The sequence below is a fragment of the Mobula birostris genome, chromosome 29 (genome assembly GCF_030028105.1).
Source record: "Mobula birostris isolate sMobBir1 chromosome 29, sMobBir1.hap1, whole genome shotgun sequence".
In the NCBI taxonomy this organism is placed as follows: domain Eukaryota; kingdom Metazoa; phylum Chordata; class Chondrichthyes; order Myliobatiformes; family Myliobatidae; genus Mobula; species Mobula birostris.
Genome location: NC_092398.1, coordinates 36,474,748 through 36,495,659, shown reverse-complemented (window position 1 = coordinate 36,495,659; position 20,912 = coordinate 36,474,748). Strand labels below are relative to the sequence as shown.

Here is a 20,912-nt window from a genome sequence, read left to right as displayed (position 1 = left end):
AGAGATCTGCAGGCTGAACTAGATTGTTTAAAGCAGAGTACTCCAGGACATATTTGGTTGAAGACGGAAGCCTAGCAGGTGGCGGTAATGCACCTTAAAGCTGGTTTGCCAACCGCCATTAAACAAGGAGGAGGAGGAGATCTACTGCTACACGAGTCGCCCCGGAATAGTAATGGTTACAAGGAAATGGCGGCAAACTGAATGTCTTCACTGGAAGACACTAGCAGTATGCTGGAGGTTGAGAGTGTCGGGGGGTTGGGGCAGAGGGTCTCAGGTGGGTGAAGTTGCCATTACTAGGGAGAAGGGGCTTGGGAAACTGAAAGTTCTGAAGCTGGATACACAAAGATACACAATCTGGACCAAATGGAATACACATCAGAGCTCTGAAAGAGGTGGCTTAATAGACTGTGGAAGCATTAGTAATGATCTTTCAATAATCATTAGATTCCAGAGGACTGGAAAATTGTAAATGTCACTCCAATCTTCAACAAGGGAGGAGACAGAAGAAAGGAAATTATAGGCCAGTCTGACGTCAATGGTTGGGAAGACGTTGGAGTCGATTGTTAAGGATGTGGTTCTCGGGGTACAAGTTAGAGGTATGTGATAAAATAGGCCAACAGATTTGTCAGACAAGATGACACAAAGATAGGTGGAGGGGCAGGTAGTGTTGAGAAAGCAGGGAAGCTGTACTGTAGAAAGACACAGATGGATTAGGAGAATGAGCAAAGTAGAGTCAGATGGAATACAGTGTTGGGAAGTGTACAGTTATGCATTTTGGACGAAGAAACAAAAGTGGTAAACTATTTTCTAAATGGAAAGAAAAGTCTAAATTCTGACATGCAAAGGGACTCGAGATTCCCTGAAGGTTAATTTGCAGGTTGAGTCAGTGGTGAGGAAGACAATGTTAGCATTCATTTCAAGAGGTCTAGAATATAAAAGGGAGACTTTATGAGACCTCACTTGAAAGCAGTTTTGGGCCCCATATTTCCAGGAAGGGATGTGCTGATATTGAAGAGAGTTCAAAGGAGGTTCACGAAAATGATTCCAGGATTGAAAAGCTTATCATATAATGAGCATTTGATGGTTCTGGCCCTGTACTCACTGGAATTCAGAATAATGTGGTGGGGGGGGGGGGGAGAGAATCTCATTAAAACTGAATGAGTTGAAGGGCCTTGATCGAGTGGGTGTGGGGAGGATGTTTCCCATGATGGGAGAGTCTAGGACCAGAGGGCACAGCCTCAGAAGGGTGTCCATTTAAAACAGAGGAGGAATTTATTTAGCCAGAGGGTGAATCTGTGGAATTCGTTGCCACATGGGGCTATGGAGGCCAAGTCTTTCTGTATATTTGAGACAGAGGCTGATAGATTCTTGGTTGGTCAGGGTTTGAAGGGTCCTAGGGAGAAAGCAGGAGATTGGGGCAGAGAGGGAAATAGATCAGCGTTGATGAAATGGTAGAGCAGACTCGATGGGCCAAATGGCCTCATTCCACTCCGATATCTTATGGTCCCTGCACTGAGGTTCTAAATTGGAGAAAGGCCAATGTTGATGGTATCAGAACAGATCTGACAGGTGTGGATTGGGACAGGTTGTTTTTTTTGGCAAAAATGAGCTTGGCAAGTGGGAAGCTTTCAGAAGTACTGAGGTACTGATCGTGAGAGAGGGCTTTTTCCCAGGGCTGAAATGGCTGGCACAAGAGGGCATAGTTTTAAGGTGCTTGGAAGTAGGTACAGAGGAGATTTCAGAGGTAAGTTTTTTACGCAGAGTGGTGAGTGTGTGGAATGGGCTGCCGGTGATAGTAGTGGAGGTGGATACAATAGTCTTTTAAGAGACTCCTGGATAGGTACACGGAGCTTCAAAAAATAGAGGGCTATGGGTAACCCTAGGTAATTTCTAAGGTAAGGACATGTTCGGCACGGCTTTGTGGGCTGAAGGGCTTGTATTGTGCTGTAGGTTTTCTATGTTTCTATCTGAATCAGATTTAGTGAAACTTAGTTTTTGACAGAGATTGAGGCCCTCGATATGAAGGAAGTGCATGGCAGGTGTAGACAGCAAGGAATAAACTTGAGTACAAGAAATGCAAAGGAACACGAGTGTAGCCTTTCATTGTTTCGATTATGGTTATGTATGCCTGAAAGAAAATGAATCTCTGGGTTGTATTTGGTGACATGTATGTACCTGTACTTGTAAGAAATGCAAGAGAACAGCTCAGAAGAAATCTCTGGAGGGCGAAAAGGCACGAGGTTGCTGTAGCAGACATGGTGAAGGAGAATCCAAACAGCTTCTCAGCCCAAGCGCTGAGGGTGGTGACAGTGCAACGAGCTGCCAGCACAGGTGGTGGATGTATCTTTGAGAAATTTGGATAGTGAGGGACAAAATTGGACCTCTTGCAGATCAGCATGGAACCAAAAGAGATGGGCGAGATCTTAAATGGATTTCTTTTTGCATCTGCATTTACTCAAGAGATGGACAGAGTCTATAGAACTGAGGCAAAGCAGTGGTGAGATCATGGACCCAACGCAGATTACAGGTGAGGAGGTGTTCGCTGTCTTGAGGCAAATCAGGGTGGATAAAACCCCGGGGCTGGACAAGGTGTTCCCTCAGGCCCTACAGGAGACAAGAGCAGAAACTGCAGGGGCCCTAACAGGTATTTAAACCATCCTCTAACAATAAGCCTTGAAATTATAGCTGATGAGGTTGACATCAGTAGTGGCTAAATCATCGGAAGGTATTCCAAGGGATCAGATATATTAAATATTTGGGCAGTCAGGGCCAGATTAAGTTGAGCCTACATGACTTTGTGTGTGGTAGGCATGGTTAACCAATCTTAAAGATTTTCAAGTTACTGGGAAAGTTGATGAAGGAAAGGCATTTGACAAGGTCCCGCATGGGAGTTAGGTCAAGAAGGTTCAGTTGCTTGGCGTTCAGGATGAAGTAGTAAATTAGATTAGACATTGGCTTCATGGGAGAAGCCAGAGAATGGTAGTAGACCACTGCCTCTCTGACTGAGGACCTGTGACTACTGGAGTGCCGCAGGGATCAGTGCTGGATGATAATGTGGTAAACTGGAGCAATACAACTAGAGGCCATGGGTTAAGGGTGAAATGTGAAATGTTTAAGGGGAACTTTGCTCAGGGTGGTGAGAGTGCCAGCACAGGTGGTGGATGCGTCTTTGAGAAATTTGGATAAATTTGGCAGGGATGTGGTGCAGATGCAGGTCGTTGGGAGTAGGCAGGCTAATGATTCAGCACGGACGAGATGGGCCAAAGGGCCTGTACAGTGTCATAATGTTCTTTGGTTTGTTTAGTACCAGCTTTTTCCAGTAAGTTGTCTGCACACTCACTGACCCTGTTGCATATGTTCTGAGCCACATCGATATGGATGACGAACAGCAATGGTCCCAGAACTGAGCCCTGAGGAAAACCATTTGTCACAGCACAGGCCTCCAGTCTGATAAATACCTTCCAGCCCAACCCTTCTGCTTTCTACTGTCAAGTCAGAGTGCTCAGCCTGCTCTCCTCATTTCCAAATGCCATCCAATCTTTCAGAGACACGGTGGGGGCGGTTCACCAGACAGCAGTGAGTTCTTTCCATGGTGAATTGGGATGCGGGGACACTGATAACTGTTCAGTTCTTCTGTCAACCAGGCAGAATCTGATGACATTCAGGTACACAGGAGGCAGTGACCGCCCAGAGAGGGTAGCCAGTGGCCTCCTACCCCAATGAGATAGGAACATGCTTGTCCTAACGTGCAAAGTCACCCGGGGCGGATGAGCTAGGGAGGCGTTCTGCAACGCTTTGTGCAAAGGGAAGGTCATGACGAGAAGTAGTCAAGGTTATCCACTGCACCCAGACACCAGTTTGTGACAATTCATAGCACTAGGTCTGGACCTCGGCGGTCGAGGGAATGCAATGGCTTTTCCTCTTTCAGAAACCCTCCTGCACAGGTGTGACACACAAAAAGTTCCATTCAAAAGGTTCAAAGGAACATCTAAACAAGCCTGATGCATTTCGGAAACAAGTCCTGTGGACTGATGAAGTTAAAATAAAACTTTTTGGCTGCAATGAGCAAAGGTATGTTTGGAGAAAAAAGGGTGCAGAATTTCATGAAGAACCCCTCTCCATCTGTTAAGCACGGGGGTGGATCGATCATGCTTTGGGCTTGTGTTGCGGTCAGTGGCACGGGGAACATTTACTGGTAGAGAGAAGAATGAATTCAATTAAATACCAGCAAATTCTGGAAGCAAACATCACACCATCTGTAAAAAAAGTCAAAGATAAAGAGGATGGCTTCTACAACAGGATAATGATCCTAAACACACCTCAAAATTCACAATGGACTACCTTGAGACGCAAGCTGAAGGTTTTGCCATGGCCCTCACAGTCCCCCGACCTAAACGTCATCGAAAATGTGTGGATAGACCTCAAAAGAGCAGTGCATGCAAGACGGCCCAAGAATCTCACAGAACTAGAAGCCTTTTACAAGCAAGAATGGGTGAAAATCCCCCAAACAAGAATTGAAATACTCTTGGCTGGCTACAGAAAGCATTTACAAGCTGTGATACTTGCCAAAGGGGGTGTTACTAAGTACTGACCATGCAGGGTGCCCAAACTTTTCCTTCGGGCCCTTTTCCTTCTTTGTTATTTTGAAACTGTAAAAGATGGAAATAAAAAAAAAAATTGCTTAAAATATTAAGGAAATGTGTCATCTTTAACTTTATGCCTTTTGGAAATCAGGTCATCTTTTACTCACTTGGCTATTCACAGTAACAAATTTTGACCAGGGGTGCCCAAACCGTTGCATGTCTGTCTCATTTAGCTATTTAATGTACCTACACTCAGAGGCCACTTTATGAGTTATTGGGAAAAGCTTGCATGATGCTCTCAGGCTCGTTGAGACACACAGCAGGGGGAAGACCCAAGTTTTCTTAAAAAAAAAGAAAAAACAAACAATATTTTATTACAAAAAAAATCCAACCATTTTGTACAAAGAACAGTTTGGTGGGTGGGGGGGTGGGGAGCTAGATCTGTGCGAGTACCAGCAGCAGATAGATGGAGGCTGGAGGGATGGAGAGCGAGGGGGACAGGAAATAGAGGTCGAGGAAGGACGAGTGGAAAGAAGTGTTCCTAGGAGGCCAGTTCTAGAAGGCCGGATGGATTCCAAAGGGATGGACCCCCTCTCTCGAGAAGCGGTCTCGACGTTCCTCAAGAAGGTGTTGCTGGCGGAGGTTTCTGTGGAGAGATGGAGGGATAGTGTTTAGATGGCGTGTGGAAACAGCATCCTCCCTGCTAGACTCAGTTGCCAGTTTTCAGCCCCGTAACCTTCCTCGTCCCTCCCCTCCATGTACCTATCCAAAGTCTCCTTAGCGTCGCAATTGGTACCCATCAATGCCGTACTTCCTGAGCTCCTTACAGGTACTCACTACCCTTTGTGCAGAGAAGTTACCTCTCAGATCCCTCTTAAACCTCTGTCCCTTTCTCAGGAGGAGATCTGTTACCTGATCAGTTTCTCTGTCCCTCTCTCTCAGGGATATCTCTACACTGACCGGTGTCTCTCAGTCCCTCTCTCTCAGGGAGATCTATACACTGACCGGTGTCTCTCAGTCCCTCTCTCTCTGTGATATCTCTACACTGACCAGTGACTCTCAGTCCCTCTCTCTCAGGGAGATCTCTACACTGACCGGTGTCTCTCAGTCCCTCTCTCTGTGATATCTCTGCACTAACCGGTGTCTCTCAGTCCCCCTCTCTCAGGGAGATCTATACACTGACCGGTGTCTCTCAGTCCCTCTCTCTGTGATATCTCTGCACTAACCGGTGTCTCTCAGTCCCCCTCTCTCAGGGATATCTCTACACTGACCGGTGTCTCTCAGTCCCTCTCTCTCAGGGATATCTCTACACTGACCGGTGTCTCTCAGTCCCTCTCTCTGTGATATCTCTGCACTAACTGGTGTCTCTCAGTCCCCCTCTCTCAGGGATATCTCTACACTGACCGGTGTCTCTCAGTCCCTCTCTCTCAGGGAGATCTCTACACTGACTGGTGACTCTCCGACCCTCTCTCTCAGGGAGATCTATACACTGACCGGTGTCTCTCAGTCCCCCTCTCTCAGGGGGAGATCTGTACACTGACCGGTGTCTCTCAGTCCCTCTCTCTCAGGGAGATCTCTACACTGACCAGTGTCTCTCAGTGCCTCTCTCTCTGTGATATCTCTACACTGACCAGTGACTCTCAGTCCCTCTCTCTCAGGGAGATCTCTACACTGACTGGTGTCTCTCAGTCCCTCGCTCTCAGGGAGATCTCTACACTGACCGGTGTCTCTCAGTCCCTCGCTCTCAGGGAGATCTCTACACTGACCGGTGTCTCTCAGTCCCTCGCTCTCAGGGAGATCTCTACACTGACCGGTGTCTCTCAGTCCCTCTCTCTCAGGGAGATCTCTACACTGACCGGTGTCTCTCAGTCCCTCTCTCTGTGATACCTCCGCACTAACCGGTGACTCTGTCCCTCTCTCAGAGGGAGATCTGTACACTCACCTTTCGTACATGTCGTAGGGGTCGTAGAGCGTCTGTGGGTCTCGTCCTCGGAAGAAGGGGGGCTGCGGTTCCAGGTAGCGGGACCAGGGTCGGTCGTACTGGGGTGGTGGAGGGAGGGGCATCGATCCTGGAGGCCGCTGGTAGAAGGGGCGGTCTCTGTATTCCCGGAAACGAGATGGTGCCGGCCACTTCCCCTCGTGGGAGAGGCTAGACGTTCTCTTCATGTCCCTGGGTGGGGTGAGAGAGAGTGAGAAGGGGGTGGGGTGGGAGATGCCCAATGGCTGTATCATGGCCTGGTATGTAACCACCAATGCCTCTGAATGGAAAATCCTACAAAAGGCAGTGGATTCAGCCCAGTATCAGAGGTAAAATGCTCCCAACTATTGAGGACATATACCTGAAGTGCTGTCGTAGAGAAAAGCATCCATCATCAGGAATTCCCGTCCTCCCAGAAGAGGCCAGGCTTTCTTTTGCCTGCCCCACCATCATCTGCTCTCCCATTCAATCAGGACTGATTTTTCACCACCCCCCCCCCACGCCACAAACCAATCAGGAGCATATCACTCTCTGCCTTAAATTTACCCAATGTCTTGTCTGTGGCAGCGAATTCCACAGGCCTGTCACCCTCTGAAGCCAGTCCTGCCGAAGGGTCTCAGCCCGAAACGGCGACTGTACTCTTTCCAGCATCTGCAGACTTTCTCTTGTGAGAAAAATTCCTCATCTCTGTTCTTGCACTCAATGTCAGCAAGTCCAAGGAACTGATGGAGCACTTCAGAAAGGGGAAGTCGAGGGAACAGCCACGAGTCCTCATCGAGGTATCAGCAGTGATGTACTGTGGAGAGAACTCTGACTGGTTGCATCACCGTCTGGTATGGGGGGGCACTGCACTGGGTCGCAAGAGGCTGCAGAGGGGTGTCCACACAGCAGGTTCCCCCTCTGCACGCAGGTGATGAGCCCAAAGGAGTGGCAGAGACTGGCAGCTTGGTACCAGCAGCATTGCAGGAGTTGCCGGTCAGTATTGAACTCAGCCCAGGACTGCTGTAGGGACTCCAGCTCCACATTTTCCCTCAAGGTTTACTCACAAAGCCTTCCCCATGAGTGGGTACAGCCACAAGGCAGCAGAGGTCTGAGATCAGAGTTTTCCTTCTGGATGAGCAGGAGCAGGACTTGGTCGTTAGAGGCTACTTAAGATGCACGCCATTGTGAGTGTTTAATAGTTAGTGGGCTCTTATCCCCATTACCTTCTCCAGCTATGACCACCTTTAAGGAACCACTCTCTGTATCACTGCCAACTTGGTCACAAAGCCATCAGTTGCATGATGGAGATCGTTAATGCCTGCAGGAGAAAAGTTGTGGTCCTGACTCCAATAGCTCACACACAACACACATTGTAAATCATTCATGACAGCTTGATACATTCAGTCAAGTAACACTGCACATTAACACCGACACTACCCACAGAGATGTGACTCTGCACTGTTGAATCATCTATTACTGTCAGAGGTGCTGAGCTACAGTGGATGGCATTCTTCTGCATGCCATTCCTAACAGATCTGTTCACCATGTCCAACAGCATCGAGGCAGAACAAGGGAACACCAACAGAGTGCAGAATGAAGTGTTAGTTACAGAGAAAGGGCAGTGCAGACAGACAATAAGCTGCAAGGGTCACGACGAGGTAGATTGTGAGGTCAAGAGTCCATCTTATCGTACTAGGGGATCGTTCAATAGTCTGATAACAGCGGGGTAAAGCTGTCCTCGTACTGGGGGACCGTTCAATAGTCTGATAACAGCGGGGTAGAAGCTGTCCTCGTACTGGGGGACTGTTCAATAGTCTGATAACAGCGGGGTAGAAGCTGTCCTCGTACTGGGGGACCGTTCAATAGTCTGATAACAGCGGGGTAGAAGCTGCCCTCGTACTGGGGGACCGTTCAATAGTCTGACAACAGCTGGGTAGAAGCTGTCCTCGTACTGGGGGACCGTTCAATAGTCTGATAACAGCGGGGTAGAAGCTGTCCTCGTACTGGGGGAGCGTTCAATAGTCTGATAACAGCGGGGTAGAAGCTGCCCTCGTACTGGGGGACCGTTCAATAGTCTGACAACAGCTGGGTAGAAGCTGTCCTCGTACTGGGGGACCGTTCAATAGTCTGATAACAGCGGGGTAGAAGCTGTCCTCGTACTGGGGGAGCGTTCAATAGTCTGATAACAGCGGGGTAGAAGCTGTCCTCGTACTGGGGGACCGTTCAATAGTCTGATAACAGCGGGGTAGAAGCTGTCCTCGTACTGGGGGACCGTTCAATAGTCTGATAACAGCGGGGTAGAAGCTGTCCTCGTACTGGGGGACCGTTCAATAGTCTGATAACAGCGGGGTAGAAGCTGTCCTCGTACTGGGGGACCGTTCAATAGTCTGATAACAGTGGGGTAGAAGCTGTCCTCGTACTGGGGGACCGTTCAATAGTCTGATAACAGCGGGGTAGAAGCTGTCCTCGTACTGGGGGACCGTTCAATAGTCTGATAACAGCGGGGTAGAAGCTGTCCTCGAGCCTGGTGGGACGTGCTCTCAGGCTTTTGTATCTTCTGCCCGATGGGGAGGGGGGGGAGGGAAGAGAGAATGAATGGTGTGGGTGGGGGTCTTCGATTATGCTGTCTGCCCAATGGGAGAAGAGAGAATGGAAGTTGGCTTTGGTTCTAACATATTATGCCCTCACTATAAACAGCTCAACAGCACAGAAACAGGCACTTTGGCCCATCAAGTCCATTCCAACTGCTTTTCTGCTTCATCCCATCGACCCACACCTGGACCATAGTCCTCTCTATCTCTCCCATCCATGTACTTATCCAAACTTCGTAAATACTGAACTCAAACTTGCACCAACCACTTCCACTGGAAGCTCATTCCACACTCTCACCACCCTCGGGGTGAAGCTCTCCCTCAGGTTCCCCTTAAACATTTGACCTCTCACCCATAACCCATGACCTCTAGCCTCATCGAACCCTAGTCGGTAAAGCCTGCTTGCATTTACACTATCTAAACTCCTCCTAATTTAGTATACCTCTATCAAATCTCCCCTCATTCTCCGATGCTGAAGGGAATAAAACCCTAGCCTATTCAACCTCTCCCTCTACTGAGGTCCTCGTGTCCAAGCAACGTCCTTCTTCACTTTCTCTGTCCTTTTTCAGTCTTCTTTACATCCTTTCTGTCGGTAATCGACCAACACAATTTGTGGTGTTTTGTCTCCACCTACTGGCGGGAAGTTTACCAGCTTTTTATTTTTCGTTGGCTAAGTATGTGACACACGAGCCGTGACTGTACAAACATAGAAATGTAGAAACCCTACATCCCAATACAGGCCCTTCGGCCCTCAAAGCTGTGCCAAACATGTCCTTACCTTAGAACTACCTAGGCTTACCCATAGCCCTCTATTTTCCTAAGCTCCATGTCCCCATCCAGGAGTCTCTTAAAAGACCCCATCGTTTCTGCCTCCACCACCATCGCCAGCAGCCCATTCCACGCACAACAGCGACTTTTCTCGTCTATCCACATAACCACAAATGCTCAACCTGAAACCACTTCTCAGTAGTCTCTCCAAAGTGTCTTGTTTTTCTTAAAGTGTGTTGCTCAGAAATAGACACTTTTTATTGGTTCCAGTGTAAAGGTGCCAGGTTTTGCAAAGGCTCAATCTTTGTTTAAACTTTAAAATAAGTTATCGTAAAGCAGCAAATTTTCACTCATTCTCGAACTCTTAAAAGAAGTTGGGGAATCAGAAAAATCACCAGATCCCACACAGGGCTCTAACTCAACCCCCCCGCCCCCAGTCTAATGGTCAACATAAAACACTCCAGTGTAGTACAGGCCCACAATGTTGTGCCAACCTTTTAACCTACTCCAAGATCATCTAAAATTAGCCTCATCAATTTGCACAGTAACTCTGAGGGTTCTGAGGATGTGAACCCCAAGATCCCCCCCTCCCTCCACACTGCTAAGAATCCTGCCATTTACCCTGTGCTCTGCCTTCAAGTTCAGTCTTCCAAAGGGAATCACTTCACAATTTCTCGCCTTGAACTCCACCTGCCACTTTTCAGCCCAGCTCTGCATCCTGTCAATGTCCCGCTGTAACACACGACAACCTTCTACACCATCCACAACTCCAGTGACCTTCATGTCATCTGCAAACCGTTCCTCATCCAAACCATAGGTAAGATTCCTCCCCAGTTGCAACACCTCACTGCAGTCTGCCATGTTTCCCCTCTTCTCGGAATTACACTCTGTTTGCCGTTCCTCTGCCCGGTCAATCTGCTGAGAAGCAGCGGTAAGTCATGTTGGGAATCAGCTGGCCACGTGAACCCCGGAAGTTGACGGACACACCTGGGTCTGGGGGAGTGCTTCAGCCTCCGGTCAGACAAACGCCGTTCCGGCCTGCGCTCCTCCCGCTGTCGAGATGTCTCTGTCTCCGGTGTTCCCAGCTTCTGGCTGAGTGTCTTCTGCAGAAAAAGGGGGGCAGAAAGGAGAATGTGAGAGGAGGGGAGAGGGGTGGGGGCAGGGATGCAGTGGGTAGAGGTGGATGGGGGGGAGGGTTCGGGGAGAGAGGAGATGCACTGACCGCTGACCTTGATCTGCTGTAGTTTGCTTCGGATCTCCATGAAGCCCATGTGTAGGCGGCCACGGAAGTGATCGGCCAGCCGCTTGTCCTTCTCCTGCAGCCCCAGATAGGCACCGCACACATCGCACACTCGCAGCTTCTGCTGCTGCAGGCTGCACGTCGGGATGTTGTTACGATATTCCTCCTGCAGTGGGGCGGAGAGCGGAAGAGGGAGAGGGTGAGAACGGGCAGAGGAAGAGGGAGAGGGTGAGAACGGGCAGAGGAAGAGGGAGAGGGTGAGAACAGGCAGAGGAAGAGGGAGAGGTGAGAACGGGCAGAGGAAGAGGGAGAGGTGAGAATGGGCAGAGGAAGAGGGAGAGGTGAGAATGGGCAGAGGTTCCAGCCCTGGGACAGTGGAACCTCCCACGGTGTGGCTGTGGATTCAGAAACTGACACAGGGCTGTGGGAAGAGAGTGGGGCTGTGGGACCAGTTTGGGGTCTGACACACGGCTGTGGGGGAGAGAGTGGGACAGTGGGATTAGTTTGGGGGCTGACAGGCTTTGGGGAGAGAGTGGGACAGTGGGATTAGTTTGGGGACTGACACAGGGCTGTGGGAGAGAGAGTGGGGCTGTGGGACTAGTTTGGGGTCTGACACAGGGCTGTGGGGAGAGAGTGGGGCTGTGGGATTAGTTTGGAAACTGACACAGGCTGTGGGGAGAGAGAGGGACAGTGGGATTAGTTTGGAGACGGACACAGGGCTGTGGGAGAGAGTGGGACAGTGGGATTAGTTTGGGAACTGACACAGGGCTGTGGGGAGAGAGAGGGACAGTGGGATTAGTTTGTAGACAAACACAGGGCTGTGGGGAGAGAGTGGGACAGTGGGATTAGTTTGGGGACTGACACAGGGCTGTGGGGAGAGAGTGGGATTAGTTTGGGGACTGACACAGGCTGTGGGGAGAGAGTGGGACAGTGGGATTAGTTTGGGGACTGACAGGCTGTGGGGAGAGAGTGGGGCAGTGGGATTAGTTTGGGGACTGACACAGGCTGTGGGGAGAGAGTGGGACAGTGGGATTAGTTTGGGAACTGACACAGGCTGTGGAGAGAGTGGGATTAGTTTGCGGTCTGACACGGCTGTGGAGAGAGTGGGATTAGTTTGGGGTCTGACACAGGGCTGTGGAGAGAGTGGGATTAGTTTGGGGTCTGACACAGAGCTGTGGAGAGAGTGGGATTAGTTTGGGGACTGACACAGGGCTGTGGAGAGAGTGGGATTAGTTTGGGGTCTGACACGGGGCTGTGGGGAGAGAGTGGGACAGTGGGATTAGTTTGGGAACTGACACAGGCTGTGGAGAGAGAGGGATTAGTTTGGGGTCTGACACAGGGCTTTGGGGAGAGAGTGGGACAGTGGGATTAGTTTGGGGACTGACACAGGGCTGTGGGAAGAGAGTGGCATTAGTTTGGGGACTGACACAGGCTGTGGGGAGAGAGTGGGACAGTGGGATTAGTTTGGGGACTGACACAGGCTTTGGGGAGAGAGTGGGACAGTGGGATTAGTTTGGAGATGGACACAGGGCTGTGGGGAGAGAGTGGGACAGTGAGATTATTTTGGGGTCTGACACAGGGCTGTGTGGAGAGAGTGGGACAGTGGGATTAGTTTGGGGACTGACACAGGGCTGTGAGAGAGAAAGTAGGGCTGTGGGACTAGTTTGGGGTCTGACACAGGGCTGTGTGGAGAGAGTGGGACAGTGGGATTAGTTTGGGGACTGACACGGCTGTGGGAGAGAGAGTGGGGCTGTGGGACTAGTTTGGAGTCTGACTCAGGGCTGTGGGGAGAGAGTGGGGCTATGGGATTAGTTTGGGAACTGACACAGGCTGTGCAGAGAGAGGGATTAGTTTGGGGACTGACACGGCTGTGGGGAGAGAGTGGGGCTGTGGGATTAGTTTGGGAACTGACACAGGCTGTGCGGAGAGAGGGATTTGTTTGGGGACTGACAGGGCTGTGGGAGAGAGAGTGGGGCTGTGGGACTAGTTTGGGGTCTGACACAGGGCTGTGGGGAGAGAGTGGGGCTGTGGGATTAGTTTAGAAACTGACACAGGCTGTGGGGAGAGAGAGGGACAGTGGGATTAGTTTGTAGACAGACACAGGGCTGTGGGGAGAGAGTGGGACAGTGGGATTAGTTTGGGGACTGACACAGGGCTGTGGGGAGAGAGTGGGATTAGTTTGGGGACTGACACAGGCTGTGGGGAGAGAGTGGGACAGTGGGATTAGTTTGGGGTCTGACACGGCTCTGGGGGGAGAGAGTGGGACAGTGGGATTAGTTTGGGGGCTGACAGGCTTTGGGGAGAGAGTGGGACAGTGGGATTAGTTTGGGGTCTGACACAGGGCTGTGGGGAGAGAGTGGGATTGGTTTGGGGTCTGACACAGGGCTGTTGGACACTAGCACACCTCACATTAGGGTTAGGGTCCAGGTTCTACAGTGGACAGTTTAGGGCCCTTTATCCAAGAAAAGATGTGCAGGGATTGGAGAAAATCCAGAGGAGGTTCATGAGGACGATTGTGGGAATATGAGGAGTTTTTGATTACTCTAGGCCTGTAGTTTCTGTAATTCAGAAGAATAAGGGAGATCTCATTGAAACCTATCACAGAGTGGATGTGGAGGTGATGTTTCCTCTTGTGGGAAGCCCAGGACTTGAGGCCACGACCTCAGAATAGAGGGACATCCACTTAGAACAGAGACGAGGATGAATTTCCTTAGCCAGAGAGTGGTGAATCTGAGGAATTCATCGCCTCAGATGGCTGAAGAGGTCAAGTTATTGAGTATATTTATAGTGAGGTTGATGTGTTCTTGATTAGTCAGGAGTCAAAGGTTATAGGGAGAAGGCCGGAGAATAGGGTTGTGAGGGATCATAAAATAGTAAATCAGCCATGGAGGAGCAGACTCAAATGGGGGAGGGGGGAATGGGAACAGTGGACAGGGGCCCTCACTCACCTCAGACTCCTTCTTGAGTTGCGTTAGCCTCTCCACCTCCTCCAGCACCCGCTGTGACTGGTCGAGGATGCCACTGGAACCCAGGAGCTCGGCGCGGGCCAGCAACTTGCCAATGTCCTCATTCAACATCTGAACCTTCTCCACCTGCCAGCCGAGGGAGAGAGGGGTTAAGGAGGAAAGAGGGAGATAGTGAGGGCGGCGAAGACTGAGGAGGTGAGGGGACAGAGTGTGGCTGGCAAGGAGGAGAGGGAGAAAGGAGGGGTGGGGGAAAGGAGGGAGGTGGAGAGAGGAGAGAGAGAAAGGGAGAGTGCAGGAGGGGAGGTGAGGCGCAGCAAGGTGGAGGGAGAGTAGGGAGGGTAGGAGGAAGGACTGAGGAGAGGCAAGGTAGGTGGAGGGAGCTGAGATTAGGTGATGGAGGGCACTTCTGTTTACCTTGGCAATGATCTCAGTACTGAAAGATTTCTGGACCAGCACCAATTTCTCTTTGTCCTGCTCAGCCTTGCGGTCGCATTCGCTAAGAAACTCCTCCAGCGCTGACATGGCCTGTGGGGTGGAGGAAGAGTTGGAGATAGGGAAGTTGGGGGCAGCTCAATGAAACATCCCCCCCACATCCCTCTGCCTATTCTGTCGCCCCCCCCCCACCCCCCTGCTCTGTCCATTCCCCACCTCCTCTCCCGCTCTGTCATGTCCTCAACTTCCCCTCCCTCTGCCCATCCATCCCCCCCTTCCTGTGAACCTCTCCCCTCGAACAATTTCCTTCGACCCTATCAGACACCAGTGCCCCCTCACCTCCTTTTCAAAGAGGTAGTCCTTGGTCTTGGACGCGATGAGATAGTCGGCACGCAAAGCCACATCATGGAGCTTCTTACACCCCCCCACGTCCATTTTCTGTGGGCACAGAAAGGGGGAGGTGTTCAGGAGACAACTGTATACAGAAGGGGGACTGCAGGCAGCCCAGAGAAAGAGGAATTGTACTCTCTGTACACCACTGAGACCCTGCCTCCCGCTCCCTTTAATCCCAACGGGACCCCGTCTCCCTCTCCCTTTAAACCCAACGGGACCCCGTCTCCCTCTCCCTTTAAACCCAACGGGACCCCATCTCCCTCTCCCTTTAAATCCAACGGGACCCCGTCTCCCTCTCCCTTTAAACCCAACGGGACCCCGTCTCCCTCTCCCTTTAAACCCAACGGGACCCCGTCTCCCTCTCCCTTTAAACCCAACGGGACCCCGTCTCCCTCTCCCTTTAATCCCAACGGGACCCCGTCTCCCTCTCCCTTTAAACCCAACGGGACCCCCGTCTCCCTCTCCCTTTAAACCCAACGGGACCCCGTCTCCCTCTCCCTTTAATCCCAACGGGACCCCGTCTCCCTCTCCCTTTAAACCCAACGGGACCCCGTCTCCCTCTCCCTTTAAACCCAACGGGACCCCGTCTCCCTCTCCCTTTAAACCCAACGGGACCCCGTCTCCCTCTCCCTTTAAACCCAACGGGACCCCGTCTCCTGCTCCCTTTAAACCCAACGGGACCCCGTCTCCCTCTCCCTTTAATCCCAACGGGACCCCGTCTCCTGCTCCCTTTAAACCCAACGGGACCCCGTCTCCCTCTCCCTTAAACCCAACGGGACCCCCGTCTCCCTCTCCCTTTAAACCTAACGGGACCCCGTCTCCCTCTCCCTTAAACCCAACGGGACCCCGTCTCCCTCTCCCTTTAAACCCAACGGGACCCCGTCTCCCTCTCCCTTAAACCCAACGGGACCCCGTCTCCCTCTCCCTTTAATCCCAACGGGACCCCGTCTCCTGCTCCCTTTAAACCCAACGGGACCCCGTCTCCTGCTCCCTTTAAACCCAACGGGACCCCGTCTCCCTCTCCCTTTAAACCTAACGGGACCCCGTCTCCCTCTCCCCTTAAACCCAACGGGACCCCATCTCCCTCTCCCTTAAACCCAACGGGACCCCGTCTCCCTCTCCCTTTAATCCCAACGGGACCCCGTCTCCCTCTCCCTTTAATCCCAACGGGACCCCGACTCCCACTCCATATAACCATATAACAATTACAGCACGGAAACAGGCCATCTCGGCCCTTCCAGTTCGTGCCAAACTCTTACTCTCACCTAGTCCCACCGACCTGCACTCAGCCCATAACCCTCCATTCCTTTCCTGTCCATATATCTATCCAATTTAACTTTAAACGACAACATCGAACCTGCCTCAACCACTTCTGCTGGAAGCTCGTTCCACACAGCTACCACTCTCTGAGTAAAGAAGTTCCCCCTCATGTTACCCCTAAACTTTTGCCCTTTAACTCTCTACTCATGTCCTCTTGTTTGAATCTCCCCCACTCTCAATGGAAAAAGCCCATCCACGTCAACTCTATCTATCCCCCTCATAATTTTAAATACCTATCAAGTCCCCCCTCAACCCTCTACGTTCCAAGTAATAAAGATCCAACTTGTTCAACCTTTCTCTGTAACTTAGGTGATGAAACCCAGGTAACGTTCTAGTAAATCTTCTCTGTACCCTCTCTATTTTGTTGACATCTTTCCTATAATTCGGTGACCAAAACTGTACACAATACTCCAAATTTGTCCTCACCAATGCCTTGTATAATTTTAACATTACATCCCAACTCCTATACTCAATGCTCTGATTAATAAAGGCCAGCATACCAAAAGCTTTCTTCACCACCCTATCCACATGAGACTCCACCTTCAGGGAACTATGCACCATTATTCCTAGATCCCTCAATGCCCTACCATTTACCATGTATGTCCTATTTTGATTAGTCCTACTAAAATGTAGCACCTCACATTTTTCAGCATTAAACTCCATCTGCCATCTTTCAGCCCACTCTTCTAACTGGCCTAAATCTCTCTGCAAGCTTTGAAAACCTACTTCATTATCCACAACTCCACCTATCTTAGTATCATCTGCATACTTACTCATCCAATTTACCATCCCATCATCCAGATCATTAATGTATATGACAAATAACATTGGACCCAGTACAGATCCCTGAGGCACACCCACTAGTCACCGGCCTCCAATCTGACAAACAGTTATCCACCACTACTCTCTGGTGTCTCCCATCCAGCCACTGCTGAATCCATTTTACTACTTCAATATTAACACCAAATGATTGAACCTTCCTAACTAACCTTCCATGTGGAACCATGTCAAAAGCCTTACTGAAGTCCATATAGACATCCACCGCTTTACTCTAGTCAATTTTCCTAGTAACCTCATCAAAAAATTCAATAAGATTTGTCAAACATGACCTTCCACGCACAAATCCATGTTGACTGTTCCTAATCAGACTCTGTCTATCCAGATAATTATATATACCATCTCTAAGAATACTTTCCATCAATTTACCCACCACTGACGTCAAACTCACAGGCCGATAATTGTTAGGTTTACTCTTAGAACCCTTTTTAAACAATGGAACCACATGAACAATACGCCAATCCTCCGGCACCATCCCCGTTTCTAATAACATTTGAAATATTTCTGTCAGAGCCCCTGCTATTAAAACACTAACTTCCCCCAAGGTCCTAGGGAATATCCTGTCAGGACCCAGAGACTTATCCACTTTTATATTCCTTACAAGTGCCATTACTTCCTCTTCTTTAATCATCATAGTTTCCATAACTTCCCTACCTGTTTCCCTTATCTTACACAATTCAATATCCTTCTCTTTAGTGAATACCGAAGAAAAAAAACCCAACGGGACCCCATCTCCCCCTCCCTTTAAACCCAACTGGACCCTGTCTCCCATTCCTTTTCAAAACACTGGGTCCCTATCTTCCACTCACATAAAACCCACGGGTGGTAGTAGGTGGAGCATATTCGGAGATCGGTGACCAGTGATGTTCCACAGGGATTTGTTCTGGGACCTCTACTCTTTGTGAATTTTATCAACGACTTGAATGAGGACGTGGAAGGGTGGGTTAGTATGTTTGCTGATGACATGAAGGTCACTGGAGTTGTGGATAATGTAGAAGGTTGTCGTGGGTTACAACGGGACATTGACAGGTTGCAGAGCTGGGCTGACAAGTGGCAGATGCAGTTCAACCCGGAAAAGTGTGAAGTGATTCACTTTGGAATGTCGTACTTAAAGGCAGAGTACAAGGTTAATGATAGTGTGCAGGAACAGAGGGATGGTCGGTGGTCATAGACCCCACAAAGTTGCCACACAATTTGATAGGGTGGTTGAAAAGGCAAAACCTTCCGATCAATTTTCCTCATAAGACATGCTGTCTAATCCAGGCAACATCCTGGTGAATCTCCTCTGCACACTCTCTAAAGCTTCCATTTCCTTTCTATAATGGGGAGACCAGAAATGAACACAATATTCCAATTGTGGTCTAACCAGGGTTTTATAGAGCTGCAACATTGCCTCACGGCTGTTGACTACATGAAGGTCACAGGGCCTGTACTGTTCTATGAAGGCCAATTTGGGTGCACAATCTCAGAAAGGTTTATCACCCCGAGTGGGAGCAGCTAAAAATGGTGCCAGAGGTTTCTGCAGACTTTAGCGACTTCTTCCAGTTCATCCGAGACACAGTTTATTTCTCCCCTTCTCGTTTCTTTTTTTCCCTTTTCAAGGTAGCTGGGGTTCTGTCCGAGTCCATGATCTACAGTTGTAGCTTGAACTATGGTTCTTCACGGATGACGGGTTCTCGCTCTCGGAACTCGCCTTCGGGATGCGGCCCTGTGGACTCCTCGCCAACTGAAGTGTCGTGGGAGATTGAAACATGAGCCAACGAGCTGTTGGTCTCCGCTCTCACTGTGGAGGCAGCGATATCTCTCTCCCCCTCACTAGTGAGAGACGTCGAAGTGTTGGGATGGACTCTATATAATGGTCTCTGGGGGCTTTGCTAATGCTTGTGTGGTGGGAGGTGGGGGTTGATGTTTTGACTGGAGCAAGTGGGGGGGGGGGGTTGATCTGCTTCTGCCTGTAAGTTGGGGTGGGGGGGGAGACATTGGGGTCCTAACACTTTCTGTCATTCATTCTTTGGGGCTTTTTTTCTGTTTTCCTGGGTGTCTGCAAAGAGTAAGAATTTCAGGTTGTATACTGTGTACGTTCTCTGATATTAAACTGAACCAATCTTCACAGCCCCCCACTGTTAGACTGGGTCTCCTCTGGAGGCCCAGGTTCTCATGATACACCGTCCTGTCTTCATGTCCAAGCGGCAGGACGGACTGGAATGTACTCACCGACCCCGCGAGAATATCGTGTGGACAGCATCCCAGGAGATGCGCCTTGCAAACTCGGTCATCTGTGAACTTCACCTTCTGCCGGTTGACGTCACCTGGGGGGTGGGGGGGAGGGGTGAGAGATCCAACAAGAGTCAGAATCAGGTTTATTTTCACTCACATACAGAACATTATAGGCACTCTTAATCCAATCTAACCCTTCCTTCCCACATAGCCGTTCATGTTCTATCATCCATGTGCCTATCCCCTCCAAGAGAACTACAACCTTGTCATAGGGTTTGGAGGCTTGGAGAACTATGTGGTAAAGAGTAGAGGAAAGACTAAGAATGGCCCATCAGTCTTCAGGTTCGGGGGTGCAGGCCAGGGCTAACAACCCTGACTGGTAAAAACTAAATCCTTACAGAAACAGCAATGAAGAATCCTTCTACATCTCAGTGCAATGGTATTCTTGAGTCTCCACCCAGAATATGCGTGACCGACAATAGTAAAAACCGAGAGAATGTTACTGACACGATGAAGGAAGCCCTGAACACCGCCAGAGGTGGAGAACCTTCATTGCTGCCCTAAACGCTGGCGATGTAACAGGCCGTAAGTAACTAAGGGCCTGAATGAAACTTACCGATGTTGAAAGGCCTCGATATAGTAGATGTGAAGAGAATGTTTCCTATAGTGGGAGAGTCTAAGACCAGAGAGGCACAGACTCAGAACAGAGGGAGATGAGGAAGACTTTTAGCCAGAGAGTGGTGAATCTGTGGAATTTGTTGCCACAGGCGGCCGTGGAGGCCAAGCCATTGGGTATTTTTAAGCCAAAGGTTTATAGATTCTTGATTAGTCAGGGCAGGAAGTGATACAGAGAGAAAACAGGAGATTGGGGGAGATGGAAAATGGATTAGCCATGATGAAATAGTGGAGCAGACTTGATGGGCCAAATGGTTTAATTCTGCTCCCATATCTTACAGTCTTTCTAAGAGTCTCTTCAATGTCCCTAATGTATCTGCTTCTACCACTACCCCGGCAGCATATGGCCGTGCAGCCGGGCAATCCCCCGGTTTAGCCCCAGTCTAATCACGGGACAAATTATAATGAACCATTACCCTACCAACCGGTACATCTTTGGTCTGTGGGAGGAAATTGGAGCATCCGGAGGAAACCCACACCGTGACGGGGAGAACGTATAAATTCCTTACAAGCAGTTCTGGTCAGCTCATTACAGGGAGGACGTAGGAACTTCAGAAAGAAACTGGAAAACCTACAGCACAATACAGGCCCTTCAGCCCACAAAGCTGTGCCGAACATGTCCTTACCTGAGAAATTACCTAGGGCTACCCATAGCCCTCTATTTTTCTGAGCTCCGTGTACCTGTACAGGTGTCTCTTAAAAGACCCTATCGTATTCACCAGTCGCCGGCAGCCCATTCCATGCACTATCCACTCTCTGGGGAAAAAACTTACCCCTGACATCTCCTCTGTACCCACTTCCAAGCACCTTAAAACTGTGACCTCTCGTGCTAGCCATTTCTGCCCTGGGAAAAAGCCTCTGACTATCTACACGATCAATGCCTCTCATCATCTTATACACCTCTATCAAGTTACCTCTCATACTCTGTCG

At 49.9% G+C, this 20,912-nt stretch overlaps 1 protein-coding gene across 2 annotated transcripts; it reads right to left on the bottom strand.

The window, feature by feature from the left end:
* Positions 1 to 4,920: 4,920 nt before the first annotated feature.
* Positions 4,921 to 19,395, bottom strand: LOC140189950 (putative RNA-binding protein Luc7-like 1). 2 transcript variants are annotated; one of them, XM_072246324.1, is made up of 8 exons: positions 19,305 to 19,395; positions 14,880 to 15,033; positions 14,523 to 14,633; positions 14,091 to 14,234; positions 11,132 to 11,308; positions 10,890 to 11,005; positions 6,526 to 6,753; positions 4,921 to 5,229 (listed from the first exon to the last, which is right to left on the bottom strand). In XM_072246324.1, exons 1-8 carry the CDS (start codon positions 19,364 to 19,366, stop codon positions 5,139 to 5,141), a joined length of 1,083 nt encoding a protein of 360 aa, XP_072102425.1. In that variant the 5' UTR covers positions 19,367 to 19,395; the 3' UTR covers positions 4,921 to 5,138. The 2 variants fall into 2 exon arrangements, with proteins under 2 accessions (XP_072102425.1, XP_072102426.1); XM_072246325.1 differs by lacking the exons at positions 4,921 to 5,229; positions 6,526 to 6,753 and adding an exon at positions 6,760 to 7,861.
* Between the last annotated feature and the right edge of the window lie 1,517 nt (positions 19,396 to 20,912).